Source organism: Erythranthe guttata, chromosome 8 (genome assembly GCF_056151865.1).
Source record: "Erythranthe guttata isolate IM_541 chromosome 8, IM_541, whole genome shotgun sequence".
Lineage (NCBI taxonomy): Eukaryota > Viridiplantae > Streptophyta > Magnoliopsida > Lamiales > Phrymaceae > Erythranthe > Erythranthe guttata.
In genome coordinates this window covers 1,992,361-2,013,322 of record NC_142540.1, presented here as the reverse complement: position 1 = coordinate 2,013,322, position 20,962 = coordinate 1,992,361, and the positions used below count along the sequence as shown (strand labels likewise).

Sequence of the window (20,962 nt, the reverse complement as noted above, 5' to 3'; positions counted from 1 at the left end):
TTTATTACCGATAATTATATTATTTTAATTAGTTATTAGTTTATAAATAACGAAATAATATATTAATTAGTTCTAAAAATGTTCCAGAAATAAATGGAAGCCACTGTATAAATCCCAAATATCTAATAATACTTTGGCCATTTGCCTTCATTTAATTTCTGTTAATATGGTTTTGCAATCCTGTAAAGTAACAAATATTCATCATTTTCGGTCTTCTTAGCCCGTAAGCCCGCCCTGACCCAGCCCGTTTATGTTCATGAGAAAACACTGAGGGAACTATTCTGATGTTGATCTGGGAATATCGGCTTTTCCATTCGCAGGAGAGACGACCCCAAGAATCACAAAACCGGCCAAAACAACAAGCAATACCCCCAAAGAATTCACCATCAACGCCTCTGCTGAGTAGCGCGTTATTACCTTGTTTGTCTGAAGAAATGTCACCTTCTCCAGAATACCAGTGGTGCAGGTAGCTACAGCAAGGGCATAAATGTAAATTCCAATAAATACATGCCACGGCATCAGGCTCACTCTACTGCTTCTCGATCCACCAGGATACCAAAACGTTACAAATCCAGCAGCCCACTGTGGAAGAAATTACCAAACGTTAATAATTGCATGACATAACTTACATAAATTATAAAATAAAAATAAAAAAATTACCTGAATTCCGAACAAGAAAAGACAGGCTAAGCCGAGCCATGAGTGGAGACTATAGAAGTTGTCGATTCCTTTGTCTACGTGAAACTTCCAAGCAGCCCACACTCCGATTATGCTCAGACAGAAAGCCATGCATTGTAGGGAAAGATGGACTAATTTTTTTAAGCTTTTAGTTCCTGAGACAGTCTTGTATGCCAGCATGGCTGCAAAAATCTATGGTGAGAAATTAAACATAGACAGACACAGACAAACTTCCCATGTAGAAACCCAAGAAGTAAAACAAGATCCATATGCAGACGAAATGCAAGGCGACGAAAAATATGAGGTATGTGATATAGGAAAGGGTAAAAGAGACAAAACGAAAGTGCATCCAATTTCGTTACTCGCAAAGAAAATTAATTTGTACAACATGAAAGTAATGTTTTTATACGACTAATGTCTTGATTTAACCTCTCTGTTTTATTGATTCTTCCAGAAGAAGAAGCAATAACGAACACAAAGTTTCAGTATAGCCCCTGCTCGAAGAAATCGACAAATATTTATACTTCAAGAACAGACAATTTTTGTTGCGAGTGCCGAGCAAAACATTACTTCTGGGAAAGCCAAATGTAACCAGGTACGAATTACGAGGTCTCGATGTAATCATGCCCATCACTTTTACACTGATATACACATGACCATTATAAACAGAAGTGCATCTATCATTCACAAGAAAATGTAAATACATAGGTATGAACGTATTGATTATTGATATAATATTAATCTACTAGAGCTCATTTTGTTCATACCTTCTCCATTAAGAAGCACAAGGCTAATCACCATTAATACAGGATGAACCTGAAACATAAACACCAAAATTATCCCTTAAGTACAATATTTAGGTTTTAAAAAAAATTATACACCATTAGAAAACCAAGAATAAAAAATTAAAACCTAAAACAAAGAAAAAAAAAAACTGGAAATTACGTTAAAAATAAGATCTTTATTATCGGATATAAGAGCCAAGCCGCCTCTGTAATGCACAGTCCATATCAAAACGAGTGCGGCAACTGCAATTCCGATGATTCTAATCGCCGGGAAGATCGGGAACCGTACCACCGGCACCGCCATTTGAGGATTATATAGAGAGAGGGGGAATCTGAAAAATAGAGAGAACGAGGGTTTGCAGATCTCTCCGCCGAGAAACGAATAGAGTGGAAGGGAAAATGGGTTTAATCGCCTGAGCTGGAAGGAGTTGACTTTTGACTTTTCAAGGTACAATGAGGAATGGTGGATTAAGGGATTGTTTGGTACACCGGAGGAGGACGAATAAAATGAAATAATGATCTAAACTTGATTTATATTCAACTTTTTTTATATACGTTATATTAATATTAAGGGGTCATTAGCGATAAGCCTCTCATCTCGCTAATAAATGGTGATATGTCCAGCCCTTAAATCTTTCTTTGTGATAAACCCTTAGAAATTTTATTCCCAATACTACCCTTATATCAATTAGCACATTTTGTTCCAATTATTCATTTTTTTGTTTTTTTTCCTAATTCCTAAAAATTTGCAACCAAATAAAAAAAATGAATTTTTATTTATTATTTCGGATATAAGCATTTTTTATTTTTTTTATTTTTTTTTTATTTTTTTTTAATATTTTTTTAATAAAAATATTTTCTTTAAAACAAAAAATTGAATTTTTTATCTCAACAGATTTATTAGGCCGAATGTGACTATATGTGACTATTTCAATTGTAGTCATATTCTTTTTTTATATTGCAGTTTTTTACATTTTTAACTTAAAAAATCCGATTATATTGTGTGGTACAATCCAATCAACATCCACAAAAAAAATCACAATTCAATCTTGTTATTCTAAGTCAACTTGAAACGATAAGATAAAACATATTCGAATATGACTACAGCCATATTAAACAATAGTCATATTCGAAGATGACTATAGTCATGTTATAGTCATGTTACTGCTGTTCTATCTGGAAAAAAAAAAAAGACGACAACGAAGATTGTCTATTATTTACGAAAACAATCCAATCAACATCCACACAAAAAATCATAATTTGAATCTTGTTATTACAAGTCAACATGAAACGATAAAATGGAACATATTCGAATATGACTACAGTCATATTCAACAATAGTCATATTCGAATATAACTATAGTCATATTACTACCGTTGTTCAAATCTAAAACTGTAATACATATCTGAAAAAGAAAAAAAAAATTCAAAAAATACAGAAATAAAACACATGCACAAAACAATATTTCACACACACACATATATAGAACACACACACACACACACACACACACACACACACATATATTTCACACACACATATACAAAACACACACACGCATATACAGAACACACACACATATACAGAACACACACACACACATATACAGAACACACACACACACACACACACACACACACACATATACAGAACACACACACACACATATATATACAGAACACACACACACACACACATACAATATTTCACACACACATATACAGAACACACACACGCATATACAAAACACACACACACACACACATACATTTCACACATATACACACAGACCCACATACAAAGTCGCAAGAGATCCAAAAATCTAAAAATCACAAGAGACATATCTCAAGAAAAAAAAAACATAACAGAGAAAGAGAGAGACAATATTTCACACACACATACAAAACACACACACACACAGACCTACATATCCATACAACATGAGTTTTTTGGGAGGTTTGACGGCGGAACCCTAGGCGGCGGCTGTGATCGGCGGTTAGGCAAGTTGATAATGGCGGTGGTGTGAAACGGAGAAGGAGGGCGGCGACGCCGGTGTAAATCTCGAAGGAGAACGGCGGCACCGGTGTAAATCTCGATGGATAGCGGCGGCGGTAATACAGATCTGCAAAGAAAAAAAAAAAAAAAAAAAAAAAAAAAAGAGAACAGAGAGAGTGAACGTGAGAGAAAGAGTGTGAACGTGTGAGGAATAAAATTAAAACCCTAACACATAGGGACATTTTAGTCTTATCATATCTGATAAGGGGGGTGTCACTAATTTAGATTAGAATTTGGGTTATGGGAAAAGTCTTTAAAGTCAATTGGGTTTAATTCAAAATATTTTTCAAATAAGGGGGTATTGCATATTTCCCCCAATATTAATATTAATATTAATATTAATAAATGTAATTGTACCCTTTTTTATTTCGAGAATAGATTTATTACGTCATAAGTTCAATTTCACTAAACTTTTCAATGAACTTGACTTGTCATATTCAAACCATGTTAATTTACTTTCCCAAAAATAGAATGGGGATTTTTATTTATTAAATGCAATCAATATTTTTCATATTCGTTCAATTTAATTTCTCTAGCTCTTTTTTTTCATTTTCTTAATAAATCAAATTATATTGTTCAAACGGGGTTTATACAATGCTACACCGAGTAAAATACATCGAATAAATATTTATCATTAATATACACACACTCCATATTGGTGTGTAGATAAATAATAACAAAAATATCCAGTGTAACTTTCACCGAATGTAACATATAAATAGCAGTTCAAGCAGTTCATTTTAACACCGAGTCATGGTTGTCAAAATTTGAATATGAATAATCTTGACTAAATTAAATATTAGTCCGGATCTAATGAAGATCCACGTCTAATGACGAGTGTAATAAGTAAGATAGTTTAGAAATTACTAAAAGAAATAAAAATTACTATATTTAAGTTTTTATATTTGGGAAATATAATAATAATTGGGATTTGAAGATTCCTTAGATCAATTGTTTTTGTCAAATCAATCACTTCTTGCTAAATAACGTTATTATACAAGTAATCAATTAATTATTAAAATATGTACCAATTCCAATTTTTAAATATTAATAAACCATTGGATTGGTTTAAAGAGAAAATCCATTGGCCGGTTTGATGTGGGGATCAACAGTTGGTTAACGCCGTTAACGTAGAAAAAACCCTCACAAGGAAGTAAGGTATCTACAGTTGGATAACAATTAATAACACAGCTCATAAACACCGTGGCATTACAACTCCGTCAGTATAATATTCACTTACTAAATTCCTATATTGCGCAAACACCCCCATATTTTCTATTTTTTACAAACTGCCCCACTCTCGGTCAAGGGCAATTTCGGCAAAGGACCGAACCCCCCACGTTCTTCACAGAAAGGCGGCCCTTTGATATACCCGAATTGCCCTCGCTCAACGGATATAAACAAATCGGACCCATGGGTAGGAAAGGAAATTCCAGTGAAGGAATTGCTGTCGGAGCATAAAATAGGAAAGAAATACGAGAACGTGAGTGATCCGCGCACACCACAAGGTGGGTCTGTTGAAAAGGGTAGAGAGAGAGATAGAGATAGAGAGAGAAGGGGCTAGAGAGAGAGAGAGAGGGGGGGTTAGAGAGAGAGAGAGAAAGTTGGTTTGGAGTCGTTACCGGATTTGACCACATACTATTCGCCGGAATTTGGGAACTCTGTTCGCGTCCGCCTCGGGGTTCCCCTGGAATTTAGGGTTTCATTTCACATCCTACTGCTCAAAATTAGTGCAGAAATCCTTAGGTTTTTGGATCAAGTTGGGTTCGGGATCTGAACAGCCGCTGCAGAATGTTTACGCCGAAGAAGAAGCTCTGGTCGCTGACTCCGAGCAGCGAACCGGGCCAAAAAAACGGTTCCGTCTCGGGTTTGAACACTAACCCCATAAGCCCAAGAAATGGCGAGGCATCAGCCAAAGGCAAATCCGTGGGTTTTCTTCAGAGCGACGGGATTATGGACCAAGCCTCGCTCACTGAGAGGGTTGCCAAGCTCGAAAATGAGGTATACACGTGTTTAATTATCTAAAATTAAATCATCTTTTGTTAAACATCGATGGGTTTGCTTTCTTTCTCTGAAGAAACCTTACATCTACATTATTACCATGTTTGGAGTTGCTCTTTTCTAATGAGTAGAGTTGTCATGTGTTAATAATTTATTTTCTCTACCCAACAACCTTTTAAACCTAATTTATTTATTTGTACAGTGGGTTTGTTTGTTGGTCTGCCAAGATTTTTTGGCATTTCAAATTCACCAGCTTCTTCTTTAGTTTGCGATCTTTATATGAATGGGGAGAGTTTTTGGGTACTTTCACAGTTTGCAACATAACCTGGTAGTGTATTTCTTAGGTTATACAGTTTTCCATCAATTAATCCAACCATCAATTAATCCAGTTACTTGTTGAAGTGATTGTTAGTTCCTGTAAAAACCAAATTTCGTTTCATCTTTGTGCAAGAGGGTGTTGTCTAAGTTTGTTGTGGGTGTAAACATTCTGCTAAAATTTTCTGTCTGACCATTTGATTCTTTCAGCTCTTTGAGTATCAATACAACATGGGCCTTCTTTTGATTGAAAAAAAGGAGTGGACTCTGAGCTATGATGAACTAAAGCAAGCTTTGGCAGATGCGACTGATACCCTAAAAAGAGAGCAAGCTGGTCGTTCAAGTGTACTTTCTGAGGCAGAGAAGCGAGAAGAGAATTTAAAGAAAGCATTGGGTGTCGAAAGGCAATGCGTGCATGATGTAAGATTTGGAATTTCCTAATCATCTTATAATAATAATTTTTAATTGATTCTTGTCAAGGGGAATGGTATTTTCTGATAGTTTGCTACTTTACATTACTTCATTTTTCTATATGTGTGAATTGTCATCACTAAACATAGTTTGATGGGGTAATTTAGATAATATCCTATTTAACACAGCGACCAATCAGCTTCACATGTGTTAGAAATGAATCGGCAGAACATGAACCATGTCAATATCTACTTTATATTTATCTGATTTAGACTGGCATTTACTGTAAAAGATACGAGTGATATTATAACAATAGTCCAATTTGAGTAAATTGGAGTAGTTTCATTTGGAACAAACTGGTAGTAGGTAAGTTAACTTCTGATTTTATTGATTGCCACAGCTCGAGAAGGCTTTACGTGAGATACGCTCAGAATATGCTGAGATTAAGTTTAATGCTGATTCAAAATTGGCGGAGGCTAATGCATTAGTCACAAGCGTTGAAGAGAAGTCGTTAGAGGTTGAAGCAAAGTTTCATGCAGCTGACGCCAAACTTGCTGAAATAAGTAGGAAGAGCTCAGAAATTGAGAGGAAATTGCACGAATTGGAGGCTCAAGAAAATGCACTTCGAAGAGAACGGTCTATCTTCAACACAGAGTATGATTGATGCTCTTATTCTCTTGGTTTCATGTTTCTTTTCTTGCAACCGATTTGTACGTGTCATAGTAGTACTCTGATGTGAAATTCTATTTCTCTCAGGCGTGAAGCACATGATACTTCTATATCTAATCAAAGGGAAGACTTACGAGAGTGGGAACGGAAGTTACAGGAAGCAGAGGAGAGGCTGGCTGATGGTAGAAGACTGCTGAACCAAAGAGAGGAGAGAGCAAATGCAAATGATAAGATTTTGAAGGAAAAACAGAATGACCTTGAAGAATTAAGAAAAAAGATTGAGATGGGAAATTCAGCTTTGAAGAACAAAGAAGAAGATGTAAGGAGCAGACTAGCAAGCATAACTATTAAGGAAAAGGCAAGTTTTTATCTTAACTTGGGTTCCTTTTCCTTGTGGTTTCACAAGGTATAACATACATACATATCTTGTGGTTTCGTTTTCCTTAACTCTCTGAATTTTATGCAGGAAGATGATGATGTTAGGAAAAAATTAGAGGAGAAGGAGAAACAATTGCTGGAATTAGAAGAAAACCTAAATACTAGAGAAAAGGTGAGTATTTCCATTTATTTGATTTGGTTTCTGGACATGGTTACTAAATGAAGCCTTTTCTTCTCTTTAAGTTCCATATTGTCAGTGTATGGATGTGTTTGGTTGGCAAGTAATTAACAAATTAATGATTCCTTTCACGGAAAATTATTTTAGCAATTTATTTTCCTTGTGGTTCCTTTTCTTCTTTCCCTTTTTTTTGGCTCTGATTACTTTTTGACTACTTCTGGTGGTATATGCAGTTTGAGATTCAGAAACTGTTGGATGAACACAACAGAATCCTTGCTGAAAAGCAGAAGGAGTTTGAGTTGGAGATGGAGCAGAAGAGAAAGTTGAATGATGAACATTTGAAAGACAAGGTCGTTGAATTGGAGAAGAAGGAAGCTGAAATTACACATATGGAAGAGAAAATAAAGAAACGTGACCAGGCAATTGAAAAGAAAAAGGAGAAAGTGAGGGAGAAGGAAATGGATTTTGAATCCAAATCAAAAGCCTTGAAGGAAAAAGAGAAGTCCCTTAAAATTGAGGAGAAAAACTTGGAGAACGAGAGAAAGCAAATGCTTGCTGAAACGGAAGACTTGCTTACTCGGAAGGCTGAGCTCGAGAGCATTAAGATCGACATCGAGAAACTGCAGCAGAGATTAAATGAAGAGAGAGAACAGCTAAAAGTAACTGAAGCTGAAAGAATAGAATATGCTCGCCTGCAATCTGAGTTGAAAGAGGAGATAGACAAATACAGATTCCAAAGTGAGCAACTTATGAAGGAAGCAGATGGTTTGAAGCAAGAAAAGGAGAAATTTGAGAAAGAATGGGAAGAGTTAGATGATAAAAGAACTGATATAAAGAAAGAACAAGAAGACGTTCTTGAACAGAAAATATATTTAGAAAAACTAAGACATTCTGAGGAGGAAAAACTTCGTGGTGAGAAGCTAGAGACAGAGCAATATGTACAAAGGGAATTGGAAGCTCTTAAATTGGCAAAAGATTCTTTTGCTGCTAGTATGGAGCATGAAAAGTCGATATATGCTGAGAAAACTCAAAGTGAAAAAAGTCAACTGGTTCATGATTTTGAAATGCGGAAACAAGAACTTGAGACCGAGATGCGGAGGAAGCAGGAAGAGAGAGAGAGTTCCTTGCAAGAGAGGGAAAAATCATTTGAACAAGAGAAGGAAATGGAACTTAACAATATTAATTACTTGCGGGAAGTAGCCAAAAGAGAAATGGAAGAGATGAAGTTGGAAAGACTTCGTATGGAGAAAGACAAAACGGAAATGTCGCACAATAAGAAGCATGTAGAGGCACAGCAACATGAGATGAAAAAAGATATTATGGAGTTGGTTGACTTGAGCCAGAAGTTGAAGGATCAAAGGGAACAATTCATCAAGGAAAGAGAACGATTCATTGCATTTGCTGAAAAACAGAAGAACTGCAACATTTGTGGAGAGACTATTAGCGAGTTTATGCTGTCTGATCTTCATACATTAACCGAAATGAAAAACCTTGAAGCCCCTCCGTTGCCAAGGGTGGCAGAGAATTATTTGGAAGGAGTTGAAGGCACTATCGCGGGGTTTGATGCTGAGTCATCTCCTGCTCGAGTTAACTCAGGATCTCCTACTGCTCCTGGTGGAACAATGTCTTGGCTCCGAAAATGTACTACAAAAATTTTCAAGTTCTCTCCTGGAAAGAAACTTGAACTTGATTATACGGAGGATCTTGCAGGGTCGTCGGCACTCCCTGAGAAGCGAGATGTGGATTCACCAAAAACATTGCCCGGTGGTGAAAAGGAGGCAGAACCATCCTCACAAGTCGCAAATGATTCTTTTGATGTCCAAATAGTTGAATCTGATAGTGCCATTAGGAAGGTTGAAGATGCAGTGAATACCCAAGAATATTCTCAGAATTCTGACCTTAAGGCACGTCGCCGTGGACCTGGCAAAGGGGGTAGACCTAGAACACGAACAGTGAAGGCTGTGGTCACTGGTTCCAAGACCAATGGTAATGCCGAGAATTCTGTTTACACGAATGATGAAAGCCAAACAGAATCTGATCTTGTTGGAACAACAAAAGACAGAAGAAAGAGAACTCGGGTTCATGGATCACAGGCAACAGTAAGTGACAGTCAAACTGAAGGTCATTCAGACAGCATCAAGGATGGTGATCGCCCGAAGAGACGACAGAGAGTTGTCGCAACTGAGCAAAGCGTTGGTCAGCGGCGATACAATCTCCGGCAACCCAAAAAGTAAGTTGCTCTTTTGTCTCTACAATGTTGTGAATCTTTGGTTGTGTTATGGAGGAAGAATGGAGTCTTCTTCGTTAGGTTCATTACTCTGCCAAAAATATCTAACAAAAATGATATATTCAACCTCTTAATGTGCATCGTCACAACTTGTTAATAATAGCTTTCATTTTAGCCATGTTTCCTTGTCATTTTTTTTCACAGTTTTATTGCCTTTTTAATTTGTCTTGGGAAATTTTCACCTTTGAGATACTCATCATGTTTCACATTTTTTTAATTTCCAGATCCGTAGGAACGACAAATGGATCCTTACCTCAAGTTAGGAAGGGCAAGGAAAATGAAACAGATAAACTGCCTGTCTTAGAAGCTGACCAATATGAAAATTTCGTAACTGAGGGAGCTTCAAGGGAAGAAATAGATGAATGCGGTGCAGCAGCTCCACTTCCCAAAAGATTTGGTGGTGACGAGCCTGTAAGAAGTAACAATGGTGCTAGCGAGTTCTCTGCAGATAGTCCTGTAAGCAATCAATCACTTTATCCCGCTTTGTTATGTTCAAGCATTCAGTTTGGACCTGAGTCTATATTTTCTCCCATTACATCGATTTGATACTAGAATTATCCAATAGCATTCAGATGTATTGTATTTGTGAATTTTCTAAAAAAAAAATAATCTTTTTTGGCATTTTACAGTTCAAAAATGCAGTAGGCACTCGTAGAGAACATGTGGATGACATGGTTCTGAGTGAGGAGGTGAATGGAACAGCAGAAGAAGGCATGGAATACAGCGGTGAAGAATTCAAAACCGAGAGCGAAGGTGAAGAAGGCGACAATAATGAAGACGATGACGTAGAGCATCCCGGTCAAGCTTCCATCGGAAAGAAGTTCTGGAATTTCCTCACTACGTAAAAAGAAATGTTCAGTTTCTCTGGTTTTTTATTGTATCCACGTTTTTAGCATTATTTCTTTGTTTTGCAGTGCAAAGAATTTATTTCTGACTTAGTTTGTGTGTAATAGTTTGCATATAAGACTTAAAAACACAGAAGGCAAATTCATTCAGGCTGGAGGTGTTAGGTGTTTGTTATTGTCTGCACTTTGTCTAGGGGTAGGTAATTAATGTAGTAGCATTCTTGGACAGTGGCCACCAGTACTTACACTGGTCTCGTTTTTTCCGTTTCCTTTTTCTTGACTTGTGATTTTGTGTGTATTAGAACCGTTCCCGTGGCTTGTAATTTTTATTATGTCAAAAATGTGCTTAAATTTGTGGGATAAGGCTCTATTTTTGGTGACCCCTTGTATTGCTTTCATGAATTTGCAAATTTGGACTTATTTCAAATTTCTTTACAGGTGAGATTTGGAACCAAAACATGGGTAAATTACAACCGCCCTCCTGCGGTATGATCTATTTACGACAAAACAAAGAAATAATGCTAAAAACGTGGATATGTTGATTTGTAAATTTCTTACATTTACAGACTATAGCAGCCTAGATGTAATTTCTAACATGAGGGGTTTTCTCGTGAATTGACTTTGCCTTAAGGAGATGGTTGTAATTTACACAAAAAGTATGACATAAACGATTGAAGTAATTTTATTTTTACCAAGTGAATAAATGTTTATATTACTGAGATTATGTAATATGCACAAGACCCTAAATAATATTATTCTTTTATCAAAATTAAAAATTAGAACTGTACAGTTTAAGTTTATGTTACTCTTCAGGGGTCGAAAGCGACCGTATATAACTATGTGTTGATTGCCCTTAGGGCCGGCCCTGCAACCTTATACCTGTGAATGCAGCAGAGCTCTTCGCTGAAGGTCAGATTGTGTAGCAATCATTTGTTTATGCCTTTTAATATCCCTGCATACAGTTTACAAAACTAAATGAAGTGGTCAAAATTTGGAAGAAAATAAATAAATATTGCCACAGACAAAAATGGGAAGTTATTGATTTTACATGCAACGAGGGATACCGCAATTAGAAACTCTGCAATTTTTTGAGTGCAAATAGAGCAAGAACCAGATTCTCCTACAGTGTCTGCAACCACCAGGTAAACGGAGTTGGCATTTGGCACCGTGCAAGAAAAGCATCTTCATATCATGACAGTTGGGATAAGTACAAGGGTTGTCTTTAGTTGCTCCACATTGATTTGCATGTTCTAGAACATTCAGCAACCACCTAATCTGCATAATATTTATTTTCTTTTAAATCATTTCCAAGCCAAAGTTTCACTATATATAGCATTTGGAAACTCCTATAAAAAATTTCGCAGAATACTTTTCGTCTGAAAATTTCAAAAATTCAATTAAACACATACCCTCAGAATCACGGATTCAATTATTATGTTTTAAATAATCTGAAGGGATCTGAAAGAGGTGGAAGATATCATCTACATACCTTCAATTGTCCTTGCTGTTGAATATGTTCAGTATTTGTTCTACAATCAGCTTTCCTTGATTGCTGAACTAACTTGTGAATGTGACATCTGTCCCCCTCCTTTTGATAACATGCATTGCAAGCATGAAACTCGGAGCATATCTCACAATGCCACCTCACCACCGGTTCGTGGTGACAAATGCTGCAAATAGTTTGTGTAGTAAATGTACTCATTTTATGGAGATGGTGCAGGATCATCATAGATGAATACTTAGCACGACGAAGTGAGTCAAATTGGTAATTATTTTTCTGACAGAAGTCCAAGAAAGAGTGTCTGTTGTCAAGGAACTCATTATGCAAAATAACATCGTTGTCCTCAGTATCAGCAGCTACACCACTCACTGCAATCTGAATAGATCAAACAGAATTAAAAAAAAAAATTAGGATCGTAGAGGGCTGGCCAAATCCAAGCAAAATAAATGCAAAAAAAGCTCTTCAAAAGTACCTGCCAGAGTTGGTGTTTTTTGCCACGACAAGTTTTGAGTGTTTCCAGTCCATCGGGAGTTTTCTTCAGTTCAAAGCATCTGGAATTCCGATGAGTTAGTAAAATACTATTGCAGACTCGGAAGAGCATACACTTAGAGCAATACAGATTTTCATTTTCGTTTCTTAAAAAAGAGATGCAATAAAAGAAGCTTCATTAAATTAGAGCAAGTTGACCCGAAGATTAAGTTCGTAAAAGATTGTAACAGTACTAGAAACCTAACAGTGCTCCTCAAATGATTATCATGTTCCTAATTTAAAAGAGAATAAAAGAAACGGCATTGGAAGGTAATAATCACCTGCTACATAGATGAAATTTGCTGCATTGGTTACAAGACCAACGACTTCCAGACAGAATTGCTTCATTGCAGTTTGTGCAAATGAACTGCAAGTGGACAACGAAGAAGTCATCCTTTTTGTGATGGATTTTAGCTCCGAGCTATACAAGGAGAAGCAAAAAAACCTGAAGTTAGTAAGGTAATACAATATGATAGAACTAATATAGATAGTGATTTTCAGAAACTGATAAAGAGTTAGAAATAGTAAGAAATAAATAGTACAAAACACATTTTGATTAGTTAAATTCTCAACTAATCAAGAGTTTAGTAACCGCATTCAAGAAAAATTGATAGATGTTGTATTAGGGCTATTCACATGCTCAACTCTTCCCCAGCTAATATGTATCAGAAAAGTCGTAGATTTAAAGGGAACCAGATGACACTGAAAATCTACTATACACATAAGAACATGTGAAAAGTTTTTCTTCAGAAACTTACTTCTTGCATAGCTCGAACATCTTCTGTCGTATCAGTATGTCCCATTGCTTTTAAAGTTCTTCTTGTCATTTGGGTTTTCAACTTTCTCTCAGAATCTCCTCCTTCGTTCTTTTCAGAGTTTCGTACATGATGCTCGATTTCACCAGACCAATAATCTCCATCAAAATAAGGTAACCGAGCTGCTGTTATCTTGCTGTTGCATTCTCCACTCGGAATAAAGAAGTGCTCGTAGAAATTAGTATATTCCACCACAACATTGTCTTGCTTAGCTTTTTTTAGCATCTTCTTGTACCTGTGCACATGCAGAGATTCTTAGGTTGACGGTGAATTAAACGATGCTTGGAAATATATAGACAATCAAACAATGTGTAACGTGTAATCACTGTTTTTGATCATTCAGGACAATATGGAATACTGCTGGTATGAGAATAGTTGAACAGACACCTAATCAGAAAATTTGAAATTAATATATTTCAATTACCATATGACAGAAATATATACTTATAATAAGCATCCTCCATACTATTATACCCACCTAAAAGAGATGAAGATTACATACTATATATTCATCCTTAGACTTAGAAAAGACCAAACATTAATAAGCCTTTTCAATTACCACTTGACGTAGAAATATACATATAACAAGCATCCACACTACTATCATAATGCATTATTCTAGAAAGATAGATCAGGAAAAGGGAGAAACAATAAGATACCATTGAGAAAGCCTATTGTCGTCTGGTCTTTTCTGAGTCTCAGGATGACAATATAGTATGTAATCTTCCCCTTTTCTAGGTGGGCAAGCCCATATGTAGCAAGTTTTGAAACCATATTGCTTGCAGTAATCAAGATATCCAATCTGCAATTGTGTAAACAAAAACAAAAAAAAAGAAGTTAACATCTCATATGTTTCACATAGTTCATCAGGAATTCCATTGTGATAAAAACGAGTGGAAGAAATAAGGTAGCTAGATACTGGCAGATTACCAGTATTTCGTGATATACAATGGTACGCAGAGCCACACCAGCAACGGTTTTTATTTCAGGAGTAAAATACTTCACTGAATCAAGATACGAAATATATATAGAACGCTTATTCGGGTTCCCGCAGTCTGATCCATATTCTTGGACATACATGGAAAAGAGACAGACATCAACACATTCAACCTTTTGAAACAACAAGATCACCTGCAATGAAACTACTGTCATTTTCTGAAAGGAAAAAAAAAACAGCTTTGTGACTGTGTTTGCAAGCATATACATGTATGGACATCTACACACAATCACACACACCTAGAACAGAGATTGAAAAGAAACTGAACTTTTATTAACAAAGTACACATTTGCAAGCCTCCATTATACCTCAAGTATGCATGGATTACAAGTGAATAAACAAAAAACTTTAAGGAACTAATAATCTTATTGGAATGCTAATCCCATTAATAGAAAATATAATACTAAACAAATTCGTAAAAACTGCTAACTCGAACCTTAGATTTATATGAAAACTTGGTCGGATAACTTTCACCTGGGATAATATCTAAAAACTCCTGCTTCACTTCTAATTGTTTATTGACAGCCAAAACCACTCTAACTACGAGATCTGCTGCTCCAGGTACCTGTTAAAATGAAAATCATTTAATCCATTAAATGCTACATATTCAGTTCTGAGGACTGAACAATACAGTAAGAGATATGCAAATAAAAAATTCAAATAGAGTGCCTATCTGCAGGTTATTTATTCTATTCAAGGTTTGATTTGGTTGTGCTGATTATCAACATCTTATGTCCGTACTAAATCTTCAACATCGTATCTTGAACAAGTAGGAATAGTGGTTAGTTTTGCAAATTTATTTTTCATGACAGTCATCCACATTCAACAATAGAATGATTGCCCAACTTTTAGTTTTTTTTTCCTCTGGTGCAATAGGAACATTAAATCAAGAAATATTCTGGATCCAGTGATTTGGGTGCAAATTTAATCAATCGAAGCTATGCTTGTTGTGACTATTTGTATTTTTACTGTAATAGTTCAACTCCAGCAGTTAACAAGTTGAAGACCATGTTTCATGAAACCAAATATAAACATATTAAAAATTCTTGAAAATGCATAAGCCAAGTCCATTGCTTACCTCTTCTGGGGACTTCCCTATTAACTCTGCCCTTTGTTTTCTCTCATGCTCGAGGCTCCTGAGAAGTCTTTGCTCTATGTGATCACTAAGCTTGGTTCTAGGGAGATCTCGTGCCCCAGTTGCTGGAGGTATGGGAACATGCTTTTTTGCTTCTATCTCGGCTAAACGACACTTTGGACAAATGTAGTCCACTTTCCCTTCCAAATCTCGTTTTGAATTATAAAGAGCACAAACCTGATGTTGCCATCTTTCACATTTGTCACACTGTACCCACTGCAAACAAAAATCAGTAAATACTAAATAGAAAGAATAAAGATAACAATGGATTCAGCAGAAAAATGGCAGATAAGAGATTAATCTCACCGGTTCGTCAAGTTCGGTGGTATTTTTGGCCTTCTGAAGTTTTGCTTTGGAAAATGTGAGCCCACCCGTACTTGAGATTCTACCACCACGAGAATGGCTGAAGCATGAGTTACAAAAGCAGTATTGCGTACCCGATTCATCTGTCGCCCAATAATAATTTAACTTGTGCTTGATTAGAAGTTGGCACCATGAACAATACATAGGCGGACCAGCAAAAGCGAGCACATCCACAAGACATAATTGACAGGAATTTGCCCCAGCGGTTTGCGCAGTTTTGTCCCCAGATAATTCCTTCTCGGCATTCTGTTTAAGAAAGAATAGTGTAAAAAGGTCAAAACTACCATACATCTAGCTATCATCATGACTAAGAAATTTTGCAATAAAAAAAGCATGCACGTACCGGGATGGTACATTGACGGAGACTATCCAAATGCATTTTAATTTGCTCGGCTGTGAAGGCATCAGTTAACGAAACACCTGATCCTTTCAACTCTTCCAGCTTTGTGCCGTATTGATAATCAGAATTAGATGAATCACAGTTTGTATCTATTCTATCATGCTCAGCCACAGAAATTATTTTGGTTTTCTCTCCTGGATCAGTCGCTGGTTCTTCAGGAAGAATAGAAACGCCATCGGGATCCAAACTTTGACAACTAAAAGTTACATCACATTTGATATTGCTAGTATTGTCACAGTCCATCTCCTGGTGTTTATCCACCAAATTGAACCCTTCAGAATGAGACAAGGTAACATTTTTCAGTGCGGCTGAGTTTCTAGGGTCTTCAGATGACTGCCCCAGGCCTAAGAGTCCATCAGTTTTACTGAAGCACACATTTTCAGTCACAGACATTAGTGTGGTTTCCTCTCCTGGATCAATTGCTGGTTCTTCAGGAAGAATAGAAATGCCATCGGAATTCAAACTTTGACAACTAGAAGTTACATCACATTTGATGTTGCCAGTATTGTCACAGTCCAACTCCTGATGTTTATCCACAAAATTGAACTCTTCAGAATGAGACAAGGCAACATTATTCAATGCGGCTGAGTTTCTAGGGTCTTCAGATGACTGCCCCAGGCCTAAGAGTCCATCAGTCATACTGAAGCAGATAGTTTCAGTCTCCGGTCCACCATTATCTGCATCACCATTCCATATTACACCTGGTGAGCCTTCATTAGAACTTAACAGCTCCTTGTTCATCTTCGCTGTATTTTCCTCATCATCCAATAGACACCCGGCTTGCAGCTCTGAGCACGAAAGCACAACTGAACTCAGAGACCAATCATCACGCGGAACAGCCTCTATCTTCAAACGTTTAGGATCAGGTTGAGTCTCCTGAAAAGTGAAATCTCTAGGATGGGGGTTTCCTATAACACATCCTCTTGGATTTTCAGATACCGTGGTCATTTTGTCAGTAGAGTACGGACTGGAAGCAGGCACTGACTTAATTTTCTTGTTATGGAAAATCTGATGAACTGGCCCACATATTTTACAGTCAGTGGTTTGACAATTATCAAAGTGGGATACCAGAGCACGGTACTTGTTACATTTACAATCTAAGCCCCTACACACTACCAAATGTAGATAATCCACATATTCCTGTTGGCTTCTGATGACATCTAGTTGCTTGCTTCTGAAGATGAGATACAAAACTAGGAGTCTGTGCACAGACCCTCTTGAACTTGTGGTTTTCGAAGCTTGAACATTAGAAAATCCGTGTTGCTGAGATCTGTGATTTGGTGCCAAGGGTGGCCGGGACAGAACCAATGAACTCTCTCCTGATACTTCATTCTGAAACTTTTGATTCACCACACTGCACCCATACATCTGGCGCTCCAAAGAGCCATCAAAGTGTGCAGGAGGTGGACAAGACTGCAGATGACATGGGTTTGATTGATGTGCCTGAGGCTCAAAGTTGGATGACCATTCATGGCTTAATTTGGGCTGATTGAAAACCGTGCCAGATAGAGCATTAGTATCTTCTGGAATAAACATAGAGTTGTGTCCAGACAACCAAGCCTTATATTCATGTAGCTCCAGATTATCCCCCAACAGAGATTGAGGACCAACATGATTAATCTTGTGATTGTTCTCTACAAATTCGTTGGGTTTAATCCAATCTGAACTACCTGTTCAAAGAAATTGTTAGAGAGAGAGAGAGATAAAGAACAGCAAACGCTAAGGCTCTCTCAAAGAAGTATCTAAACATTTTTGTTCGGGAAGAGAACTAGCTAGACAATTAGGTCAAACAAAGAATAACTATAAGATGACAGTACAAGATAAAAAGGGTCTGAAGTTTCTTAGTTCCTGATAGCACTAGATTTTAGTTATCAAGTCATTTTCCACAAATTTCAAAATAACATTATTATTTTCTAATCTCTTTTGGTAATAGATTATTCAGATACGAATACATATAATCCAGATAAAGAGAAGCCAATACCAACTGGTTAGTTGGTACTTAAGCTGTACGTATGACATTAATGTATCAGTCAGTTAACTGATGCGATAAATATCACGAACTTCGGAAAAGTGAAGAGAATAAATACATTAGTGTAAAAGATTGAGTTTATCAGTGATATTACAATCAACAAGTTAAGGAAACATCCAAGAAGTTAACATGAATAGGTTGGTGTCAGTTTTAGGCGCTATATGACATGTGACGGTGTATAATTACCTGGTATTGGCTCAGAGAAAGACCTGACAGCAAAAGTCGCTCCAAGTTCAAGGGGTTCATTATCAGGAGAACACCCTGAATCAGAATTCATTGTGACAGATGATTTATGCTCGGGAGAAAAAACCTTTTCAGGAAATCGTTTTCGATATACCAGTGGAGGACTGTTATTGCCATTGGGAGGAACCAACAAGGGAGAACCTCCTATCGGATAACAGTTTGAAAATTCTGCATTTGGAAAAAACGGTTTATAAATTTAGGTTTGCGTTTGAAAGCTTGGCGAACATAATTTAGAAAACTCAACAAGTTAGACAAAATCGACTTATGCTGAGAGTAGCATATATTATATTTATCATTGTGTCTGAACATACTATAGCCCGTAGTGGATGCGGTTGGATTGTTGAATCCAGGGTATGATACATTTGGATTGTAATAACGAGGTGGAAAAGCGACTCCAACTCCATTCCAGTGAATATGTGAAAAGGGGGATTCATGAGGGGCAGATGCTTGATAAAACGCATGGCCTTCATTACTTTCATTGTTCACTGAGTTTTGAAATGGAAAAGACAACTCCTGTTTCACGCCCTCCTAAAGAAATTGAAATAGTATGAGCTCAAGTATATATGTAATATCAAAGTCCAAAACTTGCAGAAAGCTAACTATTTTCCAGAACCAAATTATCCAGCTCGGCAGGAGGTAATGCAGCATACATACTACATACAGATGAAAGAAGTTTGAACAATAGCCAGGGTTCATTACACGAATACGTACCTTCATAGCATATCCTTCAAACAGTCAGCTTTTCATCACAATAACGTACTCTGACCTCTGCTTTCTCCGATCCAAACTAGTATTTTCTCGCTGCACATTCCAGAAGTATGTGAGACTTGAAAGTGTTAATAAATGATAAAATTCAAAACACATCAGTTTTTGCCAGAGGCTCTCTTAACACACCAAGCTACTACATCAACAATAACCCTGCCTTTCTTCTTTTCAATTCATTTGCATGAGTAAAACTACATTTATATTGTATGAATAAATTCTGCACTGATGGTAGCAAGTAAATGGCAACGACCGCTCTTTGTTCGACAATTGAATTCAGTATTTAGAGTTCAGATTTCATAACCATATTAAAGCTGCATATTCATCCTAAGAAGACTGTAAAATCAAATTGAAACGAAATATGTAGAACATAAATCTCGTTAATGAATCTCGTCATGTTATTGTAATTACCCCAGCCTCGGAAACTTAAACCGTAACATGAAATAAATTGCAGTTTATCGCTTCAATTTTCAGTAGTAAACATCAGAATTTGATCAAGTCAAATAAACAACACATAGCTCTTGAAGCTTATATAAATTTAAGATTAGGGTTTCGAGAAAACCAAAAAATCAAATTCCAATCGAGAAAATAATCCAATCCAAACGTGGGTGGGATACAAGCAAGTCACTATCAAACCCAAAATTCAGTACAATCGATCGCTACTAAGACCTATCTCTTCGATCATCAAAAAACAAAACAAAATTCAAAATTATTAATCAATTCGTTCAATTCAGTTCAATTAAAAAAGAAAAGGCGCTTCTTCCCCAAGATAAACAGTCCAATTCAACAAGTCCACATATAAAACAAAATTTAGGGTTTCAACAATGGGCGATCAACAGTCAACGTTGCCTGGATAAAAATCTATATCGCACGCACTCAAAACACACACAGAAACAGATATATAAATATATATATACATGTGTGTCAGCATCAAGGGTTCCATTATTGAACGCCGCAATTATTAAAAAAAGAAGAAAGAGAAAGGGGGAAAAAAGGATGTAGGGCATACCTGAAATCAGGGTTTTAAAATATTAATTGTTTTGGAGACAGAAATCGAGAAAGTAGTCAAACAAAAGAAGATGCAACGTCCACCACATATAATTAGGGTATGTATTAGGGTATTTATAATGGTAGGTTAATCCTTAAACGAGCCAGATTATAACATCTACGGTCTGGATCAAGCGGTATGGGGCTCTTCATAATTATAGCCTGATCCGGATTACTTTTGGCGGGAAATAGTTTTATATTTGCAATCTTTATTAAATAAATAAATAATAAATATTGGTTGGGTAATTGTTTTAGAAAATACTTTTATTTATAAATAATAGTTAGTATAAAAAGAATTGTTTTATGCATGATATATGCTAATTTAGTGAAATATACTGGTGATGATGTTAAAAATAAATCACCTGGGCCTCGTTTACTTCAATATATTAGCCTATATATATTATTTTAGTACAGCCCAGTGACATGTTTACTTTACATTATTCTAATACTAGAGGCCCAATACTGATGAGCAGCCCGGCAGTATTTGACCCTCATCCAAGGATCTCCCATACCAGCTAAGGGGTGGGATGTGTAATACT

General features: G+C 36.5%; 3 protein-coding genes across 10 annotated transcripts; 1 reads left to right on the top strand and 2 right to left on the bottom strand.

Annotated features, from left to right (window-relative positions):
- Nucleotides 1–39: 39 nt before the first annotated feature.
- CYB-1 (cytochrome B561-1) lies at nt 40–1,980 on the bottom strand. The gene is made up of 4 exons (XM_012997076.2): nt 1,624–1,980; nt 1,446–1,494; nt 661–860; nt 40–582 (listed from the first exon to the last, which is right to left on the bottom strand). The coding sequence occupies exons 1-4, from the start codon at nt 1,765–1,767 to the stop codon at nt 277–279; spliced, it is 699 nt and encodes a 232-aa protein (XP_012852530.1). The 5' UTR covers nt 1,768–1,980; the 3' UTR covers nt 40–276.
- A 2,830-nt stretch (nt 1,981–4,810) lies between these two features.
- LINC1 (little nuclei1) lies at nt 4,811–10,966 on the top strand. Of its 2 annotated transcripts, none has more exons than XM_012997066.2 (8): nt 4,811–5,520; nt 6,046–6,255; nt 6,647–6,900; nt 7,003–7,273; nt 7,382–7,465; nt 7,705–9,701; nt 9,983–10,214; nt 10,388–10,966. In XM_012997066.2, exons 1-8 carry the CDS (start codon nt 5,311–5,313, stop codon nt 10,601–10,603), a joined length of 3,474 nt encoding a protein of 1,157 aa, XP_012852520.2. In that variant the 5' UTR covers nt 4,811–5,310; the 3' UTR covers nt 10,604–10,966. The 2 variants fall into 2 exon arrangements, with proteins under 2 accessions (XP_012852520.2, XP_088677699.1); XM_088821573.1 differs by having other exon boundaries at nt 4,954–5,520; nt 7,003–7,277; nt 7,386–7,465.
- Nucleotides 10,967–11,262: 296 nt separating this feature from the next.
- Nucleotides 11,263–20,550, bottom strand: LOC105972082 (histone acetyltransferase HAC12). Of its 7 annotated transcripts, none has more exons than XM_088821569.1 (16): nt 20,386–20,550; nt 19,326–19,415; nt 18,926–19,142; nt 18,558–18,782; nt 16,286–18,012; nt 15,886–16,188; nt 15,523–15,795; nt 14,881–15,009; nt 14,378–14,578; nt 14,107–14,249; nt 13,391–13,682; nt 12,914–13,053; nt 12,577–12,655; nt 12,093–12,479; nt 11,652–11,878; nt 11,263–11,574 (listed from the first exon to the last, which is right to left on the bottom strand). In XM_088821569.1, exons 2-16 carry the CDS (start codon nt 19,329–19,331, stop codon nt 11,547–11,549), a joined length of 4,377 nt encoding a protein of 1,458 aa, XP_088677695.1. In that variant the 5' UTR covers nt 19,332–19,415; nt 20,386–20,550; the 3' UTR covers nt 11,263–11,546. The 7 variants fall into 7 exon arrangements, with proteins under 7 accessions (XP_088677695.1, XP_012852482.2, XP_088677696.1 ...); XM_012997028.2 differs by having other exon boundaries at nt 11,263–11,555; XM_088821570.1 differs by having other exon boundaries at nt 11,263–11,555; nt 11,668–11,878.
- Nucleotides 20,551–20,962: the final 412 nt, after the last annotated feature.